Below are 24,819 nucleotides of genomic sequence, written 5' to 3'. Positions count from 1 at the left end.
GTAGAAGAGAACACACCAGGTCTAAATGAAAGGAGTTTACTCTAAGGTTAATACCCACATGTAAATTTACGGGACGTGTGGGTTTCTGTAGGTGTGCTTGTGAAGTTTCCCATTTCCCACATGCAAATTGCAGTTTCGCTTTTCACGTCTGACATTTTTTTAAAACTTCAGTTGAAAGTTTAATTTTTTCACTGCTTTTCAACGTTTAGAGTGAAATCAAGTCTGTGCTGAGTCCGTTTCATCCTTCTCAGAACTTGTGTTAACTCTTTCAGAATTATTTCAACAAGACATTAACTACTTCAAGTGTTAACATAACCCCATTTTTTGTTGAAGTGACTCTGAAAGAGTTTAATTAACACCAGTTGTGAGAAGGACTAAATAGACTCGGCCAGATTTGCTGTCCATTCGGTCGCTATTGCTTCTAAAAACAGGCCAAGAACTTAAAAAAAAAAAACTCAGTTGTTTTTTTTGGCAATAAGTTAACGTTTTTGGGTGTCTGGAAAGCAGTTTCACAAAGATTAAGTGACATTTGACTGGAACTTTGACAACCTAGCAACCACAGCAGAGCTCAGTCAGTTACCTAGCAACCTGAGCTGAGTTCCAGCCGGTTACCTAGCAACATGAGCTGAGTTCCAGCACGTTTTGTGGGCTGGTCTTATCTTCCCTCTTATCAGTGGCTGCTGATAAGTGTTTTGTTCAGACTACTACTTTTCATACGGTTGTTTAATTACGCATCTGTTTGCCGCCATTTTCACGTTGGAGTGTAAACCTTGAGGCCAGCAGCAGCTTATTTGAATTTAAAGTGACAAGAGTCCATAAAACAGCTCATTCTGCTCAATACAGGCAGAACTGAACAGACTAAAAAATCTCATTATCTAATAATGATATTGTGCAAAAAATGTGAAGAACATGTTTTGTAGCCAATAGACGTCTCCTAACCTGTTCAAGGAGGCGCAGTAGGTCAGCTTAAAATTTAAATGAGTGAATAGTTCTGCTTCCGAGGGACAAAGTTTCTGTAGCCTTTTTCTAATCCCTCCTTGTTTTTAAATTCATGTCTTCAGCCACTTGTGACGTTCTCCAGTCTCCTGAACCGTCATCCCTCACTTCTTCAACCCATCGCTCATCCCTCCATGCCACCAGTCCATCCTCAAACGCTCCTTTCTCTCTTCCCTTTCACCCGTTCTCCGGGAAGCATCATGAAACCACGGAAAATGCATCTCCTTACAAAGCGACCCAGAAAATAAAGACTGAACCAGTCAGTCTGGACCAACAGCATCCCCAGGTACAGTACAGAGTTTTGTTTTTATCATCACCAGTAAGAAAACAATGAGGATGATTAAAAAAATTATTGGATTTTGTTTTTTATCCGCTTTTTGGTTTAGCTGCATAAATAAAGGGGGGGTTTTTTTTATAGTGAAAAATTTTCTAATTTGTTTGTTCTCATTGGAAAATCAGAACCACTTTCTTTCCATTGCCAGTAAACCAGTTCACAGGGTAGGAAATTGTTTTGATGCAATGATGCAAAAATACATAAATAAGTAAATAATAAAAAATAAAATATACTTTCTGTATTTCTAGCAACCTAAGTGATATTATTTGACTGGCACGATAATCAGTGTGATCCTTGAATTTGAGATTGTCCAGGTTTAATTCTAGAAAGATGGCTGTATAATGACTAGCAGAACTGCAAATATCTGCTTTAGGTAGGCTAAGTGGAATATCATCAACAAAGAATGACATGGCACTAAACATGATGCTCAAGAAGAAGCAGGTATGTGGAAAACAGAAAGAGGTTGAAAAGAGATCCCTGAGGAACGCCGCGTTGAGGTCATCCTCAAACTTAACTTATAAAAGTTAAGTTTTTCTGTTGTAATTTCTCTAGTAATGAAGATCAACACATTTACCCGAATCAAATAGGATTCTTTTGTCTTTCCCATTTTGAAGATGGTTAAAAGAATCAGTTACTTCTCGTTTGTCCACTGATTAAATTTACTCAAATTAAAAGTTGCATTTCTAAAAGCTTGAGTATCAGATTATATTTCTCCAGTGAAAAGATATTTTTTTCTTTTTTGCAGAAAATGCTAATTATGGCAGGTAAAACAAGTAACAGGAGAGTATATAAAGTTTATATTTTAAAGATTTCCTGTGCTTGTTTTTGTGCAGCACAGGAATGGAGCAGCCCGTTGTAGAAGCTGTTCAGTTATTAAACAGAAAGCAAGCGATTGGGATCGTAACATACCACTGCGATCGTTCAGTTTATCTTCAGAAACATTATCACAGAGTACATTTTTTTTATTTGCAGCCGATGTTTGCATATTGCTATCATTGTTAATCAACTAAACCCTGTAAGCGGGTTAGCATGTAGGCAGGCGGCGCTCGCTGCACCTGGAGGAGCTTCAACTTCACTACAGATTCCAAAACCACGGCCTTATTTTTAGACGTGTTTAACAGATAAGGCGTGTAAATAAGGAGGATCGAGTGTGAAAGGTGGGATGTTGTTCCTGCCGTGGAACGAGGCTCATGTCGGCGCATTACGGGAAGTTATCTCTGCTCTTCTAGAGAGGAAATGATTTTGTTTGTTCAGATGCTTCTAAGATAAGTTACCTTTCCTCTCTTGACCTAAATCTAACTTTACTCTGTTACATTTGCATAATTCCAAAAGAAGCAGTAATAGTGAACTCCTTGCCTTTTTTTTTTTTTTTTGCAGGAACAAGCTGTACCCGTCTACACGGGGAGGCCATTTCCAAGTATCCTTCGCTCCAAAAGGGCTCAGAATCGGAGTCGCTACACTCCTCGGCCGCTGCTCAATCCTTCCCGCAGGGCCGCAGGCCTCTTCTCGACCCTTTCATCTGTTCACCGCAGGGGGGAAGAAACAGCATGGGCCGAGGAGGAGGAGGAGGAGGAGATATGTGGGTTACCGTAAGTAAAGCACACAAACAGGCCTTTACAAAAGATCACACCTTTTCTAGCTGAAGAGCCGCGGCGACAGACAAGTCAAGTTTACTTCTATTCAGGCCTGTTGCAATAGATTTATTGTGAATAAATGATGATAATTTTAGAGAAACTCAATCATTTCCATTTGCATAATTTATTGCTTTTCTCTTTTCTCTCTTTTTGTCTAAACCTGGATGACAGATGTGCTTTGGACTCAATTAGCTTGTTTTTAAAAGTATAATTATGTTTACGGAGACTTCATAACTCATTTTACTTTTTTGTTTCTGTTGTTTATTTCCAGTTCCAGTGTTAAATGTTTTTTAGAATATAAAGTTTATTGATCTTGCATTATTATACCGTTACTATTATATCACTGGGGAATGGTCTCAAAACAACAATGTTATCATTTATTGCAGTGATTTAAAAAAAATGTATCATCCAGTAAAGCTTGTAAAACTATTAGTTTAGCACATTCAGCAACAAGGCAGTTCAAAGTGCTTTACACCATAAAAACATAACACAGTTACCAATTAGGAAACAAGCAACAAACATTACATTTTCTCAACAGCTGTCACCAAAGTTGTCAAGCCAACATGCATCAAAAATTATGATCAATGTTTCTTCAATGTTTTTAATCCTGGGGATGATTCTCAGGTGATACAAGGCCGACTTTGGGACTGTCTTTATGTGGCTCTGGAGGTTCAGAGGTTTGTTATTTTCCTCTCAGATATGTCAACGTGGGTCCGGACTTTCAAGCCGATCTTCCTCCTTGCGTCGGGAATGGTGAGTGTTCGGCTTCCTGGATCTCGGAGGAAGACTCCCCTGGAGAGCAGCTGGTGTGGAAACCCTGGGACGAGCTGCAGGAGAGCGCGAGAGTTCAGTGCCACGGTAAGCTGCAACGCCTGCTGGCCAACTTTTATCTAATCCTGAGTGAAGCCCCAGCTGCATGGAGTCTACATTTTAATTCCTTATTTGTGTTTTTATCTGTAGTGGAGAAGCTGCTGTCTATGTGCAGTTCCAGCTGCCTACCAGGAGGGGGCAGTAACACGGAGCTAGCGCTGCACTGTCTCTACTACTGCAAGGGGAACACAATGGTAAGAACAGATGGTTTTATTGTCTCACAGGGGATTTTGTTTTGTATTGAAAGGTTTTACCCATTTTATCCTTCTTTATGAATCATTCCTAAGCTCTGTGCATATTTTCCTTTTATTAATTTCCTTTTGTTTGTTCTGCAGGCCGCATTGGAGATGCTGCTGTTTTCGCAGCCCTCACCTGTAGCAGACTACCACTACTCAGGTAAACTCTCAGGATCCCTCTTTATGTCAGTACTTCTGCTAAATTAATCTTTTATTGCAATTCCAAAATCCAAAAGTGTAAAATTTAAAACATTAACCTTTGATTTTAGTTTTGGAAGAAATATAACACACAGATTTTTATGTATTTATTTATTTATTTATCATATTTTCCGCACTATAAGGCGCACCTTCAATGAATGGCCTATTTTAAAACTTTTTTCATATATAAGGCGCACCGCATTATAAGGCTCATAGAATAGACGCTTCAATTTGGGTTGCCAATTTGCTCCGTACTCTATTATTACGCATCTACATTTGTAAAGAAGTTATCTGAGTACTTTATATAGTTGGCTGCCCCAGTCATTGTTTCATTCACGGTGTTGGTGTTGCAATATTGTGCCCAACTGCTTTCTGGGTAACAGACCAACCGACATGCTGCCGCCGCCGTCTCTGTCTCTCTTCCCCTCCTCTCCTCCCCTGCCTTTAAATGTATTATCAAACTTTATTAACAAACCAGCGTTCTGACAACTATCCCAGCATGCACCGCACACCTCTTCTTCTACGGGGCAAAATAAAGTCAGCGGCTGCTTACCGTAGTTGCTGGACGTGTTGTGGCTCAATATTGGTCCATATATAAGGCGCACCGGATCATAAGGCGCACTGTCGGCTTTTGAGGAAATTGAAGGTTTTTAGGTGCGCCTTATAGTGCGGAAAGTACGGTAATTTTTTATTTATTTATTTTTTTTCAAACTAGTGATAAACGTTTCGGCACTCCCTAAAAATAACTAACAATACTTGACTTTCTGTTTTCCAAATGTGTACATTTGAAGTGATGGACTCAAAACATTTGTTTTTCAAGCAAATTAAATGGTTGTTTAGCCTCATAATATCAACAGTCAGAGTGTATTTAAGTTTTATGTACTTGACGAAGTCTTATACTGAGACATTTAAGTAAAAAACACTCCTATGGTGTCTCATACCACCTGATACTTTGCACACTTAATTATGTTACAACCAAAATCTCTAGTGTATTTAAATATGTTTACATCTATTCCAGGTTTGTTGTTCAGTTTGCCTTTAAAACTGGTGTTTTTACCTCAAACCACCGTCTAGATTTAGCCTCATCACAGACAGTAGGCGTCAGGCTTGATTTCATGAACGAGGCCAACTCTTTAACCAGATATTTATGCTTGTTTAGACAGAAGGTAAAGCTGTCTTTCCTGTTTGTTTTTTTTTTACCAAATATTTGCTTAGGGGCTTAAACTCACCAGAACAAGTTAAGGTGAGCAAAACTTTCCTGAAGCATTCGCCAACAACTATGAGAATTGGTATGCATGTGAATAAGAGAAACCTGTTCCCGCTGCATGTACAGTGAAAGTCATTGTTGTAGGCTGAATTTCCTCCCACTTACATCCAATCCTCTCACCCGTTTAATTCCACAAGGAGCCCAGAACAAAGCAGACATTGTTGTGTGTCAGTCAGGTGAGTATGTTCCCTGTAAATGACGGTAGAGCGCCGCATTTTCAGCTCCGTAAAAAACCATCATGTTGGTGCTCAGACATCTCAAGTTCCTGACAGATTTACTGACCATCATCTGTTTAGGAAAAAGCCTAAAAAAAAGTCTTCAAGCAGCTGTTACATTAAACTTAGAAAATTATGTATTTGTGTGTTTTTCCACACAGCAGGGAATCACGTCTGGATCCCAGCATGTCATGTTTGATAGGATGACCTGGTTGTATTTATTTTCATTGTTTCCCCCTTTTCTCTCTATAGGCTGTAATTTCTGGACAGATACTGAGAAGAATCTCTTCCACACGGCTTTAGGGACGTATGGAAAAGACTTTCCACTCATTGAGAAGACGGTAAAACAATGACACTGATATTCTTTACTAGAGCTGGACAATAAATCAATAACACACGTCGCAACGTCAATGTGATCAATATTAATAGATAAAACATCTGATAGGATTTAATATTCTAGAAGAAAGTCTGTAGCTGCTCAACCTCTCAAGGCCAGTTAAACAATAAATGGTTGGTGAAACTCCAAATTTATTTATTTTTTAAATAAATTTCTTAGATTAATCAAAAAAAGTCTGCCTTTTTTCCAGAAAATTTTTGACTTTTCAAACTCAGAAAGTTTCATTTTTTTTTCTAGAAAAGTTTTGACTTTTGTAAATCAAGAAATGTTATTTTTTCTAGAAAATTTCTGGGAATAATTTAAAAAGTTTTTTTGGTGGAAATTAACTTTTTATTTATTTCCACCACAAATACGGTAAAAGGAAAAAAAAAACATTTTTATTTCAAAACTAAATGTAACTTTGTGCTCATCCTTTTTGGATTTGTCCTCCTTTTTCTCCTGGCTGTGGGTTTTGTTTTTCGTGCCCGCACTTGTTCGGGTGTGAATGATTCAGCATTTTGCTCACAGCATAGCAGCTCGTTTAGCAGGAGAGGAAACTCCTGTTAAACACTGAATTTGAATCAGAGTCTGACAACATGAACACTCTGCTGCTGCTACGTGTTGCAGGTGAGGACAAAGACGGTGTCCCAGTGCGTGGAGTTTTACTACCTGAGTAAAAAGCTGGTGGACAAACAGAAGAAACAAAAAGAGGTGGAGATCAGAGAGGCACAGGAGGAGCTGCAGAAATGCGTAAGAAAAAAAGCTCTTGTAAAAATGGTGTTGCCTCGAGCATTCAGAAACTTGAAACCTCTGGACTGTCGTCTTGCATAATGAGTGAAGTGCTTTATGATTCTGCAACATAGCGAGTCAGTCGGAGCTTTCCAGCTCATAGGTTGTCATGTGTCACAGATGACGCCCATCTCCCAGCCACTGGAGAGGCCGTTTGCTCTGGAAGAGGCGGTTCCTGTTCCTTCACTGGCCAGCTTCTTCCCCTGCAAGCTGTGTGGCAAGTGAGTAGCACCAGCTTTATTACACTGCAGAAAGCCAAATCTTACCACAGATTTTTGTATAGTTTCCAGTACACTTGAAATACAACAAAGCTAACTTACAAGTAACTTTTTTACCAAGATGTAAGCGGTTGTTTTAAGTTAATAATTCCTAAATATTGATGAAAAGATATTAGTTCCACTAGTTTAACTTATAACATCAGAGGAACTAGTACTTTTTAAAACGAATATTAGGAAATGATTTACTTAAAATTGACTTATTGTGCTTCCATGAACAGATTACAATATACAAAACATCTTAATTATATTTTTTTGCACAAAATCATTTTTAGATAATGAGATATTAATATGGTCAGTTCCATTTTGAACTGTTTTAGAGTATCCTGTAACTTTAAATCCAGTAAAACCAAAGGAACTGTGCTGGGGTTGCTAGGTAACGGGCTGGAACTTTGCTGGGGTTGCTACGTAACGGGCTGGGCTTCTCTGGGGTTACTAGGTGAGGGGCAGTGCCTGCTGATTTGTGAGATTATATTCAGAAGGTTTCTGAAACGGGTCATTTTCCAGTCACTAAAAAGCATAAACTTGTAATCAAAAACTGGTTATGTTTTTTTTGTTTGTTTGTTTTATTGCTTAGGTTGTTTTTAGAAGCAGCTGAGATCCAGAGAGAAGTAAAATGATAGTTTCCTTTTACATAACTCCTATTTTTTGCTGAAAAGTTATTTGTATGCTAGTTTTGTCTTATTTCAAGCGTACTAAAAACTGGACAGATATACTTGGTCAGATATTTTGTTTTTGCAGTGTAAAAGAACCTGCCAGTACAAAACCCCTGCCTTTGCCTTCAGGGCGAGCCCAGCACATGGTTTAGATTTATTTTAAATCTTCCGTGTCCTCTCTTTTCTCCAGAATGTTCTATAAAATCAAATCCAGGAACGCTCACATGAAGATCCACCGGCAGCCTCAGGAGGACTGGACCGACAGGCGGCTGCAGCACCAGCTCCTCACGCAGCGTCTCGCCCTCAGCCGCCCCGCCAGCCTCATCCCCAGCCCAGGAAGTAGCCTGCTCCCACCCCAGGCCTCTCCAGCCATGGCGTTTTCCACCCAGGCCCTCGCCACAAACGGCAACAGCAACCCTGACGGCGTCCACACCGTCATGACCAACAGCGGCGCCGTCAATCCCAACCAGCTCCTGGATCCGTGCTCAGGTGTGACTTTTAGCAACATCACTCCTACAAACTCCCATCTGGTCGCCATGAACAGTATCGATGCGTGCGATTCGAGCCGAAAAGACCCGAGCGCAGCCTTCCACCAGCCGTGGAGCTCTTTTGGACTCCTTCTTCCAGACATGTCTTCTTTTTATTGCCTCCAAGACGGGAAGGAGGAGGTGGGATCCGGGCCGGTGGAGGGGAAGGAGGCGATCAGCTGGCAGTAGCATTACTACCAAAACTCTGATTATCTGTCAAACTTAGTGCTTAATTCAACCTCATTTTTTATTCAAACTTTTTTTTTACTTAAATCAAACAAACAAACAAAAAACATTTTAATAACTAAATGTTGGGATTTTGTTGTAAATTTTGTCCTTAGATTTGTTACATATTTAAGTCATTGTCATTCATCTGAGATTTTAATAAAAATGTGACCTCATTATTTCTCATGTTACGTTTTTTTGGCTCATTTATGTCAACGGGCTGTGAAACAATAGCAGGGATTCGAATGAATGAACAATGTTTTCAGTGTTCATGCAACCACATAATGGGCCAATATTGACACACGGTTTCATTTATAACTGGCACCAAAGCGCCCAGAATCAGCCTGTTGATGGTTAACTTTAACATGATTCGCTTGGATCTTGTAGCATAAAACGTGATTTTATTATTGTTACGTAATCATTTCCTTCTCCTGGATTACCGGATGCACGTTTCTGTTGTGTTGCAAGACAACTCTGTGCCCTTTGACATCATTTTTTGCATCTGAGATAGTGATAACTGTGTGCACAGATTCATGATCTGTGCACAGATTTGCATGTATGCAGATAAAAGTAGTCCCTCCCTCTGCCTAAAGTCCAGCATAGTTTGTCTGCCCTCCTTTCATTCAGTTTCTAACAGTGGACTGAACACTACAAACACACAGAATCTTACCAAGTAATTTTAGTCTTATTTCTACTGCAATTATCTTAAAATATTTAAATAAAGTTAAACTTATATATAGGATCTTGTTTTAAGTTCATAAGTTCTAATAAGTACTAATTCATTGTCGTATTATTTCACTTATAACGAGGGAAAAGTGACTTGGTATAAGTTAATTCATCTTCCAATGGAGGTAGTGCTTTTTCATCAATATTAAGGATGTCTTAAAACAAGCTCATATTTATTACTGAAAAGATGTGAAAGTTAGTTGTGTCTTATTTCAAGTGCGCTAGAAACTAAACCAGAAATACTCTGTAAGATTTAGTTGTTTTTTTTGCAGTGTTCAGAGAACAAATCAAGTGCTGCTGCTTTTATTCTGCAGCTAAATCCTGTGTGCACTTAATCACAAATGCCTATTTTGTATTAAAATGGAGCAATCTCTCTTGTGAACACAAAAGCAGGAGGAAACTTAGTGAAACAGCAGCAGCAGAGTTCAGTGTTGGCCTTTTCCGACAGACAGAGGGGGGTTTGCACTTAGCAGACGAGTGGGAATCCAGAGAGAGAACGAACAGTGAGGTTACTGAGCAGTTGGCATTCACCTTTTCAAAGGGAGCAACTCTTTGCCAACTGACTGAGCATGTGCCCCAAAAGCCCAATCCCAGCGACTCCCATGTGTTGCTCTCCCCATTTTTCCCAGAACAGGGCGGTGACGGTGAATAAAACCTGCTTGCTTAATCGGGTTACTGTTGTGACATGCATGGAGATGGAGCTTCACGGTGGATCTGCGTGCTTTAAAAGGGTCTGAAACAAAAACAGGAGATACTTTTAAGAGAAAATGAAACATTGTTGGACTTGTTATGCAAAGAAAAAAATATTTCTGCACCTTTAAATATGCAAAGTTCAAATGTTACACTTAATTTTAAAGCTGCAGTATGTAACTTTCATCAAAATTTTTTTACTTGTTTGTAAAAACTCACTATGTTGTGAGAGGATGATATGAGACAGATAATCTGTGAAAAGACCCATCTTTTGGATCCCTGTGCTGCTGTTGCTCTCTGAAGAAACGCACCAACCAAAACCAACCAATCAGAGCCAGGAGGAGGGTCTTGGTGCTGTCAATCAATCTGATGTACTCGCTGCTCAATGTGCTAATGGCATAAAAACAACTTAACGTTACAGGAAAACCTTTCATCTGTTGTGATCGGTGGTCATGCTAACTAGCCTTAGCATTCATGACAGGCCATGCTAGCTGCAGCGTAGCAGAGAGCAATGGGTATTACAGGGAGAGAGGGATGAGCAGCTCCACACAGCGGGTGATAGACAGCGTTAAGACCTTCCTTCCTCTGCCTTCTAGATTGATTGTTTCTAGAAGGCAGAGGACCTTTATGGGGTTTTTTTTACATTTTATTACATGGTGACGATTTCAACAAATATGTAAAAATCTATACTTTCTAAAACATTTCATACTGCAGCTTTAAGCTGTGTTGTATTTTTTTCTTCTCTTTTTGCTCATGTCATGATGACTTGGTCATCATTTCATAGTAAACCTGGTGGACCAGGAGCCTCGGGTTGGAGTGGCTCCGGGTAAAGACTGGCGTTCAGATATGTGCCTGTAATCCTGACAGAGTGACAGAAGCACAAGTTGGACAGGCAGATGGTGTTAAGCTTACCGTCATCTTTTCTTTCTGAACTCCTGTTCAACAAGTCCTGCAGATTTTTTTTCCACTGTCAGAATTCAGAGGCTTGAAAAGGGGAATGTGGCTCTGCCTCCGGAAAGCTGGTTGTCTCTCCTTAGCATTGACGTGTTCGAGCACCAAGGTGAGGTGGATGGAAACAGGTAAGACTGCAGGACTGCAGGAGCAAGAGGAAAGAAATCTTTAAGAACCCAAAATAAGAGAATCCTCAAACATGATCTTTAAGTTCAACATTGCAACAGGCTGAGAAAAATTCAGCCAACAATCAGAGCATTTAGAAAAAAACTCTTGTATTCTTTTATAGACTAATCCCATCATCGCGGCCTTTAGCACTGTGAAAAGGCTTCAGCAGTCTCAGCCGCTCACAGACCAAACAGGAGCACGTCGGGTTAGTGGGCCGCTGCCCTGCGGAGCGACTCTGAACGTTTGCTTTTCTTGTTTATCTGTGCTGACCCTGTAATGGACTGGTGACCTGTCCACTGTGTACGTAATCTCTCACAAGTTATCACCATGACGGATTAATGGTCAGATAGGTACATGAACAGCCTTTGTGCATGTTATCAAGTTTGTCAATAACGTAAATAGGATGAATGAAAGTTGTTTAGGTTGATTTATGGAGAAACTTCTGAGAAAGATTTAAAATCTACACTTTAAATTTATTTATTTATTTTTTTTAGCTTTATGTCATGTTATACTGTCAAAAACACACCTGGAGTGTTGCTTTGAGTCTTTGCATGTTTGAGAAATCCTTTAATCTCCATGGCAACCATTCAGGGTGGAAACAAGCCCCGCCCACTTCCTGAAAGCTCCTCCTTTGAGCTTCAATCTCCAGCCTAATTTCTGCTTTGCAGCACTCGGCTCCTTCAGACTAGTGGCAGCAGCACTTAGCAAACACCTGGTGGAACTGTGCATCTGCTGAGCTCATCATATGAACTGTATTTCAGACTAATGCTGAATGTTGTTCATTGTGAAAGAGCTGGAGCTTCTTGTTAGCTGTAAACAGAGAGACATTGTTGTGATGACCTGCTGAAGTCGGAGAGTCTGAAAGAGCAGGAGCTTCTTAAAGTGACAGAGCCCAATTTCAAAGAGTCAAATTGAGATGTCAAATTTCTTTTAAGTTACGTTTAATTTTGACATCATTTTTATAACGACTCAGAGTAACATAGTGACTTGATTGTTTTAAAATAGCAGTATGTGCTTGGAGAATAAATAATACCCCCACCTCCTTTTGACAGAGACACGTTCATCTTAGCCAGTGTCGTAACTCTGGCTAAGATGAAAGTGTCCTCCTATCTGTGGCGCATACACTCCTATCTAAAGCTGATAAGAGAACAAACAGGAGTTGAGAAGCAATCATTGTTGTGTTGATTTGTTTAGACACTGTGTAACACGCTGGCTGTACTAAACAGAGAGATTTATCTTTGACCAAACATTTTAAAGTTTCTATACAGCCTGTTCCTGCTTTCCCTCCTCTCTCAGTTATTCAACAAACACCAGACCGTAACGATGGTAATCTCATTTTAGCATGAATCAGTATAGTGCTGCAATAAATGCTGCTGGTTCACATGATTTTTGAGATAAAGGTAGTAGTCCTTTGTCCACTTTCAAAGGCAGCAGCACAAAGGATCAGTTTAAACTCCTGTAATCAAATCTTCTCCTTTTCAGCTGGTTCATGATCCTGAGATGCTCTCATCTTTCACACACAGCCAACCTTTTTACCAGGCTTACAAGAGCTCGTCTTTACATTAATCACTGAAAGAAAAGGAAAAGCAAAGGCGAGGGAAAACAGTAAGTTTGGTATAAATAGATTTTACACCATTCAAGTTACTTCATATTTTGTCACGTTTAAACAAACAGCAAACTTCATTTTAAGTTATTGGAACCTTATACGAAACACCGACACCAAGTAGTTCCTGAGAGAAATTCAAAAAAATTGTTCTAATATAGAACAATTTCAAAATGTGGCATGCATTTGTATTAATTCAGATTATACATATATATTTCTTCTATCCTATCGAAGTCTCCCTAATCCTATTGAGTGTGATGTTTTTTTAGATTAATTAATGTTGTGCTTCATTCAGCACAGGACCATAAAATAATTGTATAAATCATGAAATAATTACCGTTTCTACTTTTAAAATAAAATCAGTACATTTAATTGAGGTACATACATAATTAATTCTGTTTAATAAATTATTTAGTTAATTTTGAAAAACTGACACATTTAAATAATTATAATTGTATTATAATAATTATTTCACAAGTTATTTGTTTATTTGTAGCTGGCTTCACTCTCCGGGTGCCACAAATTAAATAAATACACAGCTAAATAATCATATATATTTCTAGATAAAAGTTTTCCTTAAAATTACATTTTCTTATTTAAATTAATTATTTAACAGGCAGATGTAATTTAATTATTTAATTATATACTTAATTATTTAGTGATAAAATTAATGATTTAATTATGTTTTTATGATGTATTTAATTAATAATGGAAGATTTACATATATTATTTCTTGCCTTTTTCATGAATTTTAATGTTATAAATACGTGACGTGACCAACGTGATGTTGGAACGTTTGGTGCTCTTTAAACTCACCGCGTGCTTCTCCTGCCTCCCCTGTGATTGGCTGAGAGCAGGAGCGAGGGGGCGTGGCCTAGTTGCCTCAAGCCAAACGGAGAGAGAGAGATGAAAGCTTAGGAAGAGAGGGAGAGAGATTAAATAGAAGGCAGGCGCAGCAGCGAACTGCTACATCCGCCAGAAGGAGACCGAGGATACCAGCTGCTAGCTACGTTAGCCGCAGTAGACAGTTAGCACCTAGCTCCAAGAGTACTAGCTCCTTTACCAACACTTGAGGGAGTGAGCCAGCAGGGTCAGAGTGACAGTGTGAGAGCCGGAGCTCTGAGCGCCCGCTCGGTCGTTCCGAACTGACTCCTTCTGCTTGCGTGAAGCTGCGTGAGCGCCACAGCGGGACAGAGACAGAGAGAGTTTGTGTACATTCAAGCCCACATATCTGCCTCTTCTTGTAAAGCAGCGTGTCTGTGAAGGTGTGTGAGGTAGAGCTCATTAGCAATAGAGGAAGTGGACCCATAAACACTGCCTGACTGTCGGCTGTTTACATTCGGTGTCCGGTTACTTCTCTCCACGTCGCCTACCGATAACCGACTAATCAGCGGCAGCATGTGAGTACCTGCGGGAGATTGTGCGCGTTTATGAATGAGTTTTGAGCGTGTGGCTGGATTGCATTCAGCTCCAGGACCAGGCATTGCTCCAGAAGGCTAACTGACCTGCATGTGTCTGAGCTGTCAGCGTGATAGCAGCACATGCAACCACACAGCTGTTACTCTGCAACTTCTAGGTTTTCCTGCAACTCAGAAGCATGGCTTAAAGTGTCACCAGGCCTATTTAAAACTACAATTACAATTTTATTTTACATTGATGAACTAAAACAATTAATTAATCAGTGATTAGATTAAGCAGGTGGTTAAATTGTTGGTTTTGCAGTCAACTTAAAAATACTTTATTCATTCAAAGGGGAAATTAAATGTAATAAGTCACAGGCTTGTCACAATAACAAATTTTGATGGAAGAAAAATTGTCCCATAATGTTGATGTTTTTTTTTTGTAATATAATGGTAATGACATAATAATGCCAGTTTACCCTCTCAAATGTCAATAAACTTTAAATTCTAATGAACATTTTACACTAGAACTGGAAATCATTTTACGCTTATAAAGTAAATGAAGCAGAAATGGCAAATAAAATTGAATTGTGAAGTTTATGTAAACAAATTGTTCTTAAAAAGAAGGCCCTCTTTGTAAGAGCAATTAATCGCATTAATCGCGAATAATGCGATTAATTAATTAACTCATTCAAGGATCTTCAAGGAGTCCTTGTGGATGGTGATGCTGGGGGCAGGAAGCGTCTCCTGTAGCAGTCAGTCTTACTACACATCTGAAGAAGCCTCTGACTGAAGACTGTTTCTGTTCCTGCCTCATGACTGTCATGAGACAGAAACTCAACATCCAGGCTGCAGAGATGATATTCCACAGTAATGACACAATCATGTACTGACAAGCACTGACTTCTAATCCACATCATTTGCTTTTGCCACTGGTCTTTAAGTCTCTATCTGGCTGCATGGTTAGAAAGTCACGCAGAGTCAGGGTTGGTGTGAACTTCCTCCCCCTCTCTCTGCTCTTTGGCCCTGCTCTGCATCCATAAAGCCTCATTTTTCAATAATTTGTGGTTGTAGTTCAGGTATTATTTGAGCTTTTGAGATGCTAATCAGCACCTAATAATGTTGGATCATTGTGTTTTTTTATTTCCTTTCTTATGTTTATAGTTTATATTTATATGCTGTTCAATTTTGACCAATAAAGCTTTCCACTTCTGATAAAGTGGAGAGACAGTTATTTTATAATTATCTGGTCTGTACAATTTTTTTATGTACAGATCTGAAAAGTGTGGGGTGCATTTGCAGAGCCACTTTTCACTGTGATTACATCAGTGAGTCTTTTTTGGGCTGAATGATTATTATTTGTAAGATATGTTGAATTTTCCTATCGCTTCTCAACTATTACCTACTTTGTTCCAATAAAATCCATCAAATATTGTCATTGTAACATGATAAAAAGTGGAAAAAAGGTTAAAAGATCATGAGTACTTTTACTGTGGACTTCAAAACATTTGAAACAACAAGAATTGTGACAGTAACTTTAGCACAGAATCTTGAAAGATGCTGTCCTGTCATCTTAATCAGGCTGTAAATGTTTGAAAATCTTCAAACATGACTGAATTAAAACAAAATCAATCAGCGCTGATCAATCAGACTCACTGCCAGATATTGCAGAAGCTCGTAGGTGCAATAAAAGGCACAACCAGTCACCAGGTTTTTAGGCAAGTATAAGGTTGGACAAGAACTGGATTTTATATTTTTGTCATGAGGAGAGGTAGGAAAATCTTCAAAGCTTATTAGAAAAACAAAAATGGCGTCATGGGATCACCAAGTCCCCAAAACCATTCCCTGCATATTAACTGCTGAATCCGATGTGAAACATAGCGCAAGTCCTACATTATGTGGAGGACAAGTGATGCTGCGGTCCTGTTTTTCTTCCACATATGTGAGATTATGAACTCTTTGAAATGCTGTAACATTTTAAATAAACATCAGGTTGCTGTACAAGAAGTAAAAATGCAGGCGGTGGCGGTTCTTGCATAAATCCGTCCTTCTGCTGCCTCCTAACCAATCAAAATACAAGAACTCTTCTACATTCTGGCAGATGTGAAGTTGTAGTGTAATTAGTGCAAATAAAACCAATAAAAAACGTTTTTGAAAACACATCTGAGAGAAAAGTATACTTTATCTGGTGGCTCAAGAATCTAACGGCCCACTCCCCACCCTTTTTAGTACCGCCCTGGGCAACTGCCCATGTGGCCCATATCAGAAACGACCACTGATTGTCTGCAACATCTTGGAGAAACTCTTTGAACATTTTATTACATGTAGTCAATAATGTGAAGATTCACACAATGGAGAAAAACAATCTTGGTGATCAAATGTCATCAAACGTCTTCATGTTGATCGAAGTCAAACTTTGAATCATTTAAATGCCAGTTCTGAATACTGAAATTTAAAAAGTAAGAAACAATTTACGAATATTCCAAATATGTTGTGATTTATGTCTGTTAAATTTCAGTCTGATATTAAAAACAACAAAAAAACCTCTAAAAAATAAACCTATCAAAGCAAATAAGTGAAATGATTAGATATGAGCCGTTATGTAGATGTTTGTAAATACGTAATAAATGAAGTCAACAGCCTAATTATTGGTAGTTTCTGAGCCAAAATCAAAACATGCAAAGTCATCAGGGCGTAGCGATGCTTTGCAAAGCTGAAAATGAGTCCAAATTTAATAACGCTCTCTGTCTGTGGTTAAACTATGTAACATAAATCAAATATATGTCTTGATCTGAATAAAAACCTGACAATCAAAACCATAAAACTGTTAATTTTACGCAGAATCCAGTGAAAAACATTCAAAATTGGGATTTTCTTCTATCACTCCAAACAAAATAAATGCCACAGGTTGTAAAAAAAAAAAACGTCTCAGTTTACATGTTGAAACCTGCATAAGATGCTTATTATCCATGTAGGCCACACATTGGCTTCAGTTTCCTTTCCCAGATTTAGATGGCAACTCATGTTCAGATTGTTTTATTTGCAAACCTTTGTGTTTGTTTGTTTGTTTATTTAAGAATCCTCAGACCATTAACACCACAAACATAGCAATAAAGTAATAAAAAATACTAAAAACCCTTAAGACACAAACTAGATCAAAACACATGTTCAAATCAACAGCCTCAACAACTTTAACATTTTACAAACAATAAAAAAACGGCATCATGATTTACGTCAAAACACACAAACAGAATCAACACAAAATTTCAGCAGTTTCAAGGAAATATTGAAAACCATAATAATACTCTTCACTGCATCCTTCATGTTGTTGTGTCGGCGTCATTCGGGTGTTTGCTCATCCTCAAGCAACCTTTACTCTGCAGCCAAACAGGAAAATATGCGCAACGTCTGTCCCAGAGCCCAGTGGAGCCGGGCGACTCTGATCAAACAGAACCTGCTGCACACGGGCCACGCTCTTTGCTTTTTATCACACTTACATGTTTTAGATCATTAAATCAATATTTATGGCAGACAAATAGAAGTTTGTTCCACTGCCGCACCCAGTCTGATGACTGCCTGACTTATGGATTCCACATGTCGCTTCAATGGGACCCGTCTGACAACATGAAGTAGGCTGAAGGATCTAAACATCATGACTTGATTTAAGAAAATTCAAGAACAGATGTACATCTATCTCCTTATTATCTATTCATAAGGAGTGGCTGGCCTACCAAAATTACTCTTGAGTGTAATGTTGACTCATCCAGGAGGCCAACTAATAACGTAGAACAACATCCTAGATTTTGTCTGTTTTGTAAACTTTAATTTATTTGCTTGACTGGTTGCTTCATTTTGAAAAATATGTCTGGGTTTGGATGCAGCTGGGAGGATTTTTGTTGTAACATTTTTACTTTCTCATTACACATCACAACTGTCGCTGTGATGCGTAACCGTGACAACCGGATGTTGTTTTTACACCTGGGAGGAGCTGACTAGCATCTCAGAACTCAAATAATACCTGACCTTCGACCCCAAATCCCAGTGGAGTTGGAAAGGAGAATGCATGGAGGCAGAGCGGAGAGAGAAAGAGGAAGTTCAAACGATCTGAAGCGTCTTTCTGCCCGGATTTAAAGAGGAGCGGCAAAAGCAAACGAGGTGGATTAGCAGTGCTTGCCAACAACTGATGATGCCATCCAGGACATGTGAAATATCATCTCTGCTGCTCGGATATTGAGCTGTTGATTTATTAGGGTCATAAAACTGTCTTACAGTAATAATCTTCAGTCAGGCTTCTTCAGATGGAATGCAAGACTGACTGCTACAGGAAATCCTTTCTGCCACAACATCCATGGAAACTTCAAAGAAACTCGGATGGCATGAATAACAATATTAAATTTTCTTATGGGATAAATTTAATTCAACTTGAATTGAATCTATAATCTATATTCAAATATATGTATAATAGATAAATACCCAAATATAAATATATACATAGAATATGATATTCTTATTTGATCCCCAAGGGGAAATAGACGGCGTATTCGTCGTCAAATTACTCCACCCAAAGAGTTAAATATCTGTAAATACAAATATAACCATAAGCAACTTAAAATTTATATAAGAAATACATAAATGTTTTTATAATCATCAAATGTGACTGAATTTAAAGCAAAATTTATCAATCAATCAGACTCATTGCCAGATGTTGCAGAAGCGCGTTGGTGCAATAAAAGGCACAACCAGTCACCAGGTTTTTAGGGAATTATTTTTTCACATAGGGCCAGGTTCCCGTAATAAATGACATAATAATTTGAATTCTTCTTTTTGTGTGTTTACCCAGGTCATTTCAGTCAGCCTGATGTTGTATTTATTTGGTAATCTGAAACATTTAATCTCATGCTAGTGCTAAAACAAATGAAATTGAAAATGGTACTTTCCACAGTATTCTGTAAGTGCCTATTCTCTAAATGTGTTAAGACATTAGTTTGATCTAACAAATGTTCCTAGCTGTTGAATCTATAAAACTGAAACTGTTTTGTGGGATTGTGAGTGTTTTGCAAGCCTTTGCAAGTAAGAGGCGATCAATAGTGATTTCTGAGATAAATCAGGTGGAAACTAGACGAACCTTTTGCAGTGTTTGCATGTTTGGAGAGTGGTAAACCAAAAGCACCACTGACTGAGTCACAACTTACTCTTGTGTGCACTATGTCGTTTCCTTATTTCGAGGACGAGCTTTATTGTCCAAATTAAATTTGTCTTGCCCAAATCCATAACCATAACGTTACATTCACATTTCTGTAATAGATCCATTATAAGAGACATGAATATTATAGATATAGTAATATAGTTTAAAATCTAGAAGACAATTGGCTACAGTTACATTTTAGTGTTTGTTGCTGCTTATGGCTTCGAAGGAAAGCGTTTCAGTCTGCATGCTGACCACAGGAAAGAGGCTGGTAGTCTGAGTGGCGGATATGAGATGATTTTCTGGACCTGTCCAGTTATTATTTCATAGAAAATGTTCTGAAGTGATGGATGCTGCTGGACTCCCATCGGCTTCGTGGCTCTTTGTGTGAGACGAGTGAAAGAAACTGGATAAACAGTTTTTAATCGGATATTTTGGGTCACAGTATTTCACATGGATACAGTTTGTTTCAATTTGTTGCTAAAGCTATAAAAAAATGACAAAAGATAAAATTGTTTACCAGACATGATATGGTGTAGTGGGTATGCCAGGCCAATCGGCGGCGCTGTAATGCAGAATGATGCAAAAATCACCAAACAACACCGAATGGTGCCATGTTTTTTATTTTTGAGAATAAAAGGCAGTGGGTCACATGCATAGTACACACTAAAACGGCGCTTTAAAATTTCCCCACTGATCATATCTGGTATGACTAAGCAATAAATCAAAGACATATCGTGATTGACATGTGATCAATATCCATAATATGTCAGATGGAATATTAAATCATTTCACTTAATTCCAATCCAGAACCGCACAGCATTCTGGGGGATGTAGGCAGAGGAAAGGCTTCAGCTGGTCAGTCTCTCAAGGCCATCTAAGCAAAGTTGGTGGAATCAAAGGAACTCACTCATTCACTCACTCGCTCACTCTTTGGTTGCCTAGCAACTCACTCACTCTTTGGTTACCTAGCAACCTGTTGAGTAACTAGCGCAGAAGCAGTTTAAGGTTTTGCTACTGTGGCTCATAATTTCTTAAAAATTAAAAAATTATGCAAAGTGAAAAGAGAAAATGAATGAGAGGAAACTGGATAAAACAGGAAAGATCATGTCACAAGATTATTTAATTGATTTTTATTATTATATTTATTAATGTTATTTAATTTCCTTTTGGGATTAACAAAGTATTTTTGAATTGAATTGAATTGGAAGTATTTTAGATATTTAAAACAAAAAAGTGATCAATAGTTATTGATGGACTCATATGAAATGCTTATGTAGTGATACGTTTTTTCAGTCATGTTGTCCAGCCCTAAATATATCTGAATGATTAGGCGTGTTGTGAACCAGGAAAGGTTGACGTCTGCTGCTCAGACATTGGCAGAAATCCAGATTCAAGTTTGGGTCAATTAGAATAAAGTTGAAACCATGTAACAGGTTTTGTGACAAACCATTGATCTCTAGGAACTTTGATCCCTGTGAGGTTAATGTGTGAACCAGTGCTCCCAGTGCTCCCAGTAGCTTGTAACATCAGGCAGATCTGTTCGTGTAGCTTCATTAACTTGGTTTTAAAGTCTTATTTGTCCTTTTTCTGCTGTCTTGTTGCCGTCCAAAGTGAGAGAGAGAGTGGGTCATGGAGGACATTTGGCAGGGAGTAGCTGCTCCATGTGTGATTGTAGCTTTCCAGCTATAATTTCATTCAGCTTTAGTGTTATGTTACAGATGAGTGGAAGTGATACTCACTGCTCTCTCCAGGGCTTTCTAGAACCACACTGAAGATTTACAACCATGAGAACAAAGTTACACTTAGTGAGGTGCACTTACAGAAAGTATGTGCACCCCGTGATTCAGTTGTGTGAATAACCAGCTAACTTGAAACATTTGTTTTCTAAATGATTTGACCGGTTTCATCAACTTATCCTCCTTTTTGTTTTGGTTTTTCTGTTGTTGTTGTGCTGAAGGGGGCGTTGATCCCTTTCCTTTCTTGACGAAGCTCAGAACTCACATATAACTAGGGGTGCACCGATTTATCGGCCCGCTGATTCACTTAATTTTGGGAGATCGGTGATCGGCCGATACTTACATGTGAAGCCCATCTTATCCTCATTTTGCTCTCCATTGACCGAGGTTTGACTGACAAACCCGCTCACCAGGTCATTTCTGCACATTTGCAGTTCACAATAACTGTTTATAGCTAAATTTAGCAACATTTCAGACAACAAAAATTGGTCTTGGCAGGTCAGGCTTTTTAAAGATTGGTTATTTATAGTTTTTTGCAATCGGCCAAATTGCAAAAAGAGTGCAGTTTTTGCAGTATGACCAAATATACAAAATATGTCGTGCAGGTGAAGAAAAGATGCATTAGCGAGTGAGGGAGGAAATTAGCTTAAATGCTTTGGGAGAAGTGGAAATGACAAGCGTGACGAAGAGCTAATTACAGGTGAGTGGATGCAGCTGGAGCAGGAAGCAGGATGATAAACAGCTGGGAAGGGGAGCAGAAGGGCAGGCTGAGGTGAAAGATGAGCAAAACAGAGGGCATGAAAAGGAAGAAAAGAAACCTGAAGTTGATATAAACAGAGAGAAACTATAAAGAAGCTCAAACAATAAAATTAACACAAAGAATAACCCAATAATGGTCAATAAACATTAAAAAAATGAATGAAACTACAAATCCAAACACTTATTGATCATCACACTGAGGTGGACTTTTAGTTTTGTTTTGCTGTTTCTTCAGAGTGTTGCATGGTCTGATCTTGATGCTGGAAATAGTTTTGACATCGTCTGTCCATGAAGACTAACTGTCTTAATTGTTTAAATTTTGAATAATCTGTACCCCTCTAGAACATTTTTTTGCCCGTTTTTTTTATTAATCCCTGTCTCCCAGTTGAGAAATATCTGCATCAGTCTGCAGGGCGAGTCGGGACAAACATCTGTCAGAGGGTTTGAAGGTCAAAGTCTGCAGCTGTGTGAAGGGAACAGACCCGACCCGACCTCAGTCGCTGTTAAACAAACAGGTTTTAATTATTTTAAGTCTAATCTGGTTGTTTGAACTGATTTAGGTTCATTTGATGGTATGAAAAGTATAAATAAAGTTCGACTGATTGGTTATCAGTGTTTGATCTGTGATATATATATATAGACTGATATTGACTTTTTCTGGTCAGTATAGAAAACGTTGGTAAAAATGCAGAATCATGGTTCTGAGCAGACATTCAATTTAATATCCTGTACATTTAAGAAATAAATTACTGGACCTATTTCAGGTCAGGGATTTTAAATGAATGTCAGGTTTGTTTTCACTTTCCTCAATATTTGATAAAATACGCTATTTTTCTTTTGAGAAGTTTCATCTGTATTAAAGACATCAAGAGCTGAATAGAGATTGATTGGTCAAATTGAACTGAAAACTCCAATGTAGGTCGTCTAACCCAGGGGTGTCCAATGTGTGGCCTGCGGGCCACTTGTGGCCGTCTAAATGGTTTTATTCGGCCTCTGACTACAGGTCAAAAATGGTAAAAACTGGGCCAACAGAGCAGAAAACACCTGATGACCCAAAACATGTTTGTTTTCTTATAAGGTAACAGTCCGAAGCCCTTTTTGTGCTTTAGATCTTTAATGATGTTTATAAAAATGCTCCTTTATGTTCAGCAGGTAAAGAAAAAATGTAAATGATTTAGCATTTTTAGTTTAATAAATTTTGCGACCCACCAGTCGTTTAAATTTGCCAGTTTTGGCCCAGTTTGGACACCAGTTTGGACACTGGTCTAACCCCAGAGTTACAGGAGTTGTGGCGATCACAGTCAGAAAAGCATGACTTGCATCTTGGAGAATAATGCTATAAACGAACAGCTTTCACATGAAACTTGCCTACTTCTGAAACAAGAACAACCTCTCTGTCTCTGTTGTGTGGACGTTTGATTGCACTCAACAAAAGGGCAAAGGTCACATTCCTCTGGACCTTTAAAAGCCTGTTGGAAAGAAGCAGTGGCATTTTTGCTGAAGGGCTTCAGCAGATTACATCCTGAACAGTTGTCTTAGGATGGTAGCTAACCATGGTGATGGTAATTTAGGGTGTTTTCACACCTGAGGGGTTTATTTAGTTTGTCCCCTTTGGTTGGTTCATTTGTGTAAATGAGTTTGAGAGTCATCTGCAGTTTGAACAGCGTGATTGTGAAGATATGGGTTAATATTTTACATATTTGACGCAGACTACTTGTCACCAGTGACACAATCACAGTTTGGATCGGTGTAACTCTGGTTTCTGAGCATCCCTACATGATGAAGCCAGCATTTCAGAAACCTTTACAAATACTGACACCAGTACTTGAATAACACAACGCGCATCTGTTGGTCTTTGCCTGGCGGCAATTTATTCCCCTTCTGTTTCAGTCAAAGCTACGTTTATTCGGTTTTTGCTCACAGCTGATTGGGTTTGGCTGGGAAACGCTCTCACGCCGCTGTGAGCTGATGTGATTTCGTGGTGGTGAGCGGACTTTGGTCTTGTTTTTGGACAGATGATTTGGACGGTTTGTTAATGTTTGTTGGGACTCAAGAGCCGACTGTGAGACAAAGCAGGTCACTTTCATCATGCTCAGATTACAGCTGATGACAAACAAGAACTTGTTTAATAATAACTCAACTTGATAAGACGCAACAAAACTCTTCCATTTTTACCCGAAATCGTTGTTGTGTAAACGGGGCCTCTGTTTACACAACAATGGACATCGGTACGTTTCAGAAACATCGCACTCTGGAACCCGTTTTCAATCTGTGCTGTTGTCAGAGAAAACATTCGGTGGTTTTGTGTAAATGTACACTACGAACGCAGCAAAACTTTTCCGTTTTCACCCGAAATCGTTGTGTAAACGGGGCCTAAGTCTAGAACCAAAACTTCTTTATGCGTTGTAGATTTGTTAGTGTTTTATTCTTGCTGCATAATTAAAGTGTGGGGCTGCACAGTGGCGCAGTTGGTAGAGCTGTTGCCTTGTAGCAAGAAGGTTCTGGGTTTGATTCCCGGCCCCGGTCTTTCTGCATGGAATTTGCATGTTCTCCCTGTGCATGCGTGGGTTTTCTCCGGGTACTCCAGCTTCCTCCCACAATCCAAAAACACGACTGTTAGGTTAATTTGTCCCTAGGTGTGAGTGTGTGTGTGCATGGTTGTTTGTCCTGTGTGTCTCTGTGTTGCCCTGCGACAGACTGGCGACCTATCCAGGGTGTCCCCCTGGACAGGTCGCCCGGAACGTTAGCTGGAGATGGGCACCAGCAACCCTCCCAACCCACCAAGGGACAAGGGTGTAAAGAAAATGGATGGATGGATGGAATTAAAGTGTGCTTGTGCTTATGGTCACTAACTGATGGACATTCACACATTAAACATGCTGCGCCATCATCTTCCTGTTGTCTTCTTCTTCGTGGTTTGTGCCAGTGGCGACATCCAGTTGTTGATTATGTGAAAAATGTTTGCGAAATCTTGATACAGCCATTCAGTGAATTTATTTT

General features: G+C 39.0%; 2 protein-coding genes across 5 annotated transcripts in view; both read left to right on the top strand.

Annotated features, from left to right (window-relative positions):
- The window catches only part of LOC103480795 (uncharacterized), a 30,578-nt gene extending 21,801 nt beyond the window's left edge, over nucleotides 1–8,777 (top strand). For all 4 annotated transcript variants that reach the window (XM_017310581.1, XM_017310583.1, XM_017310579.1 and 1 more), the window contains exons 3-11: nucleotides 1,062–1,282; nucleotides 2,708–2,919; nucleotides 3,662–3,822; nucleotides 3,925–4,028; nucleotides 4,170–4,230; nucleotides 6,003–6,091; nucleotides 6,754–6,876; nucleotides 7,036–7,136; nucleotides 8,037–8,777. In XM_017310581.1, the coding sequence (XP_017166070.1) occupies nucleotides 1,062–1,282; nucleotides 2,708–2,919; nucleotides 3,662–3,822; nucleotides 3,925–4,028; nucleotides 4,170–4,230; nucleotides 6,003–6,091; nucleotides 6,754–6,876; nucleotides 7,036–7,136; nucleotides 8,037–8,562 (1,598 nt within the window). In that variant the 3' untranslated portion in view covers nucleotides 8,563–8,777. The remainder of the gene's footprint in view (nucleotides 1–1,061; nucleotides 1,283–2,707; nucleotides 2,920–3,661; nucleotides 3,823–3,924; nucleotides 4,029–4,169; nucleotides 4,231–6,002; nucleotides 6,092–6,753; nucleotides 6,877–7,035; nucleotides 7,137–8,036) is intronic.
- Nucleotides 8,778–13,700: 4,923 nt separating this feature from the next.
- The window catches only part of pcxb (pyruvate carboxylase b), a 391,361-nt gene continuing 380,242 nt past the window's right edge, over nucleotides 13,701–24,819 (top strand). Inside the window, exon 1 of the mRNA XM_008435894.2 lies at nucleotides 13,701–14,136. Within this exon, the coding sequence (XP_008434116.1) occupies nucleotides 14,135–14,136 (2 nt within the window). The 5' untranslated portion in view covers nucleotides 13,701–14,134. The remainder of the gene's footprint in view (nucleotides 14,137–24,819) is intronic.

The sequence above is a fragment of the Poecilia reticulata genome, linkage group LG18, assembly GCF_000633615.1.
Source record: "Poecilia reticulata strain Guanapo linkage group LG18, Guppy_female_1.0+MT, whole genome shotgun sequence".
NCBI lineage: Eukaryota > Metazoa > Chordata > Actinopteri > Cyprinodontiformes > Poeciliidae > Poecilia > Poecilia reticulata.
The sequence above is the reverse complement of the archived record's forward strand: the minus strand, read 5'-3'. Positions and strand labels throughout refer to the sequence as shown.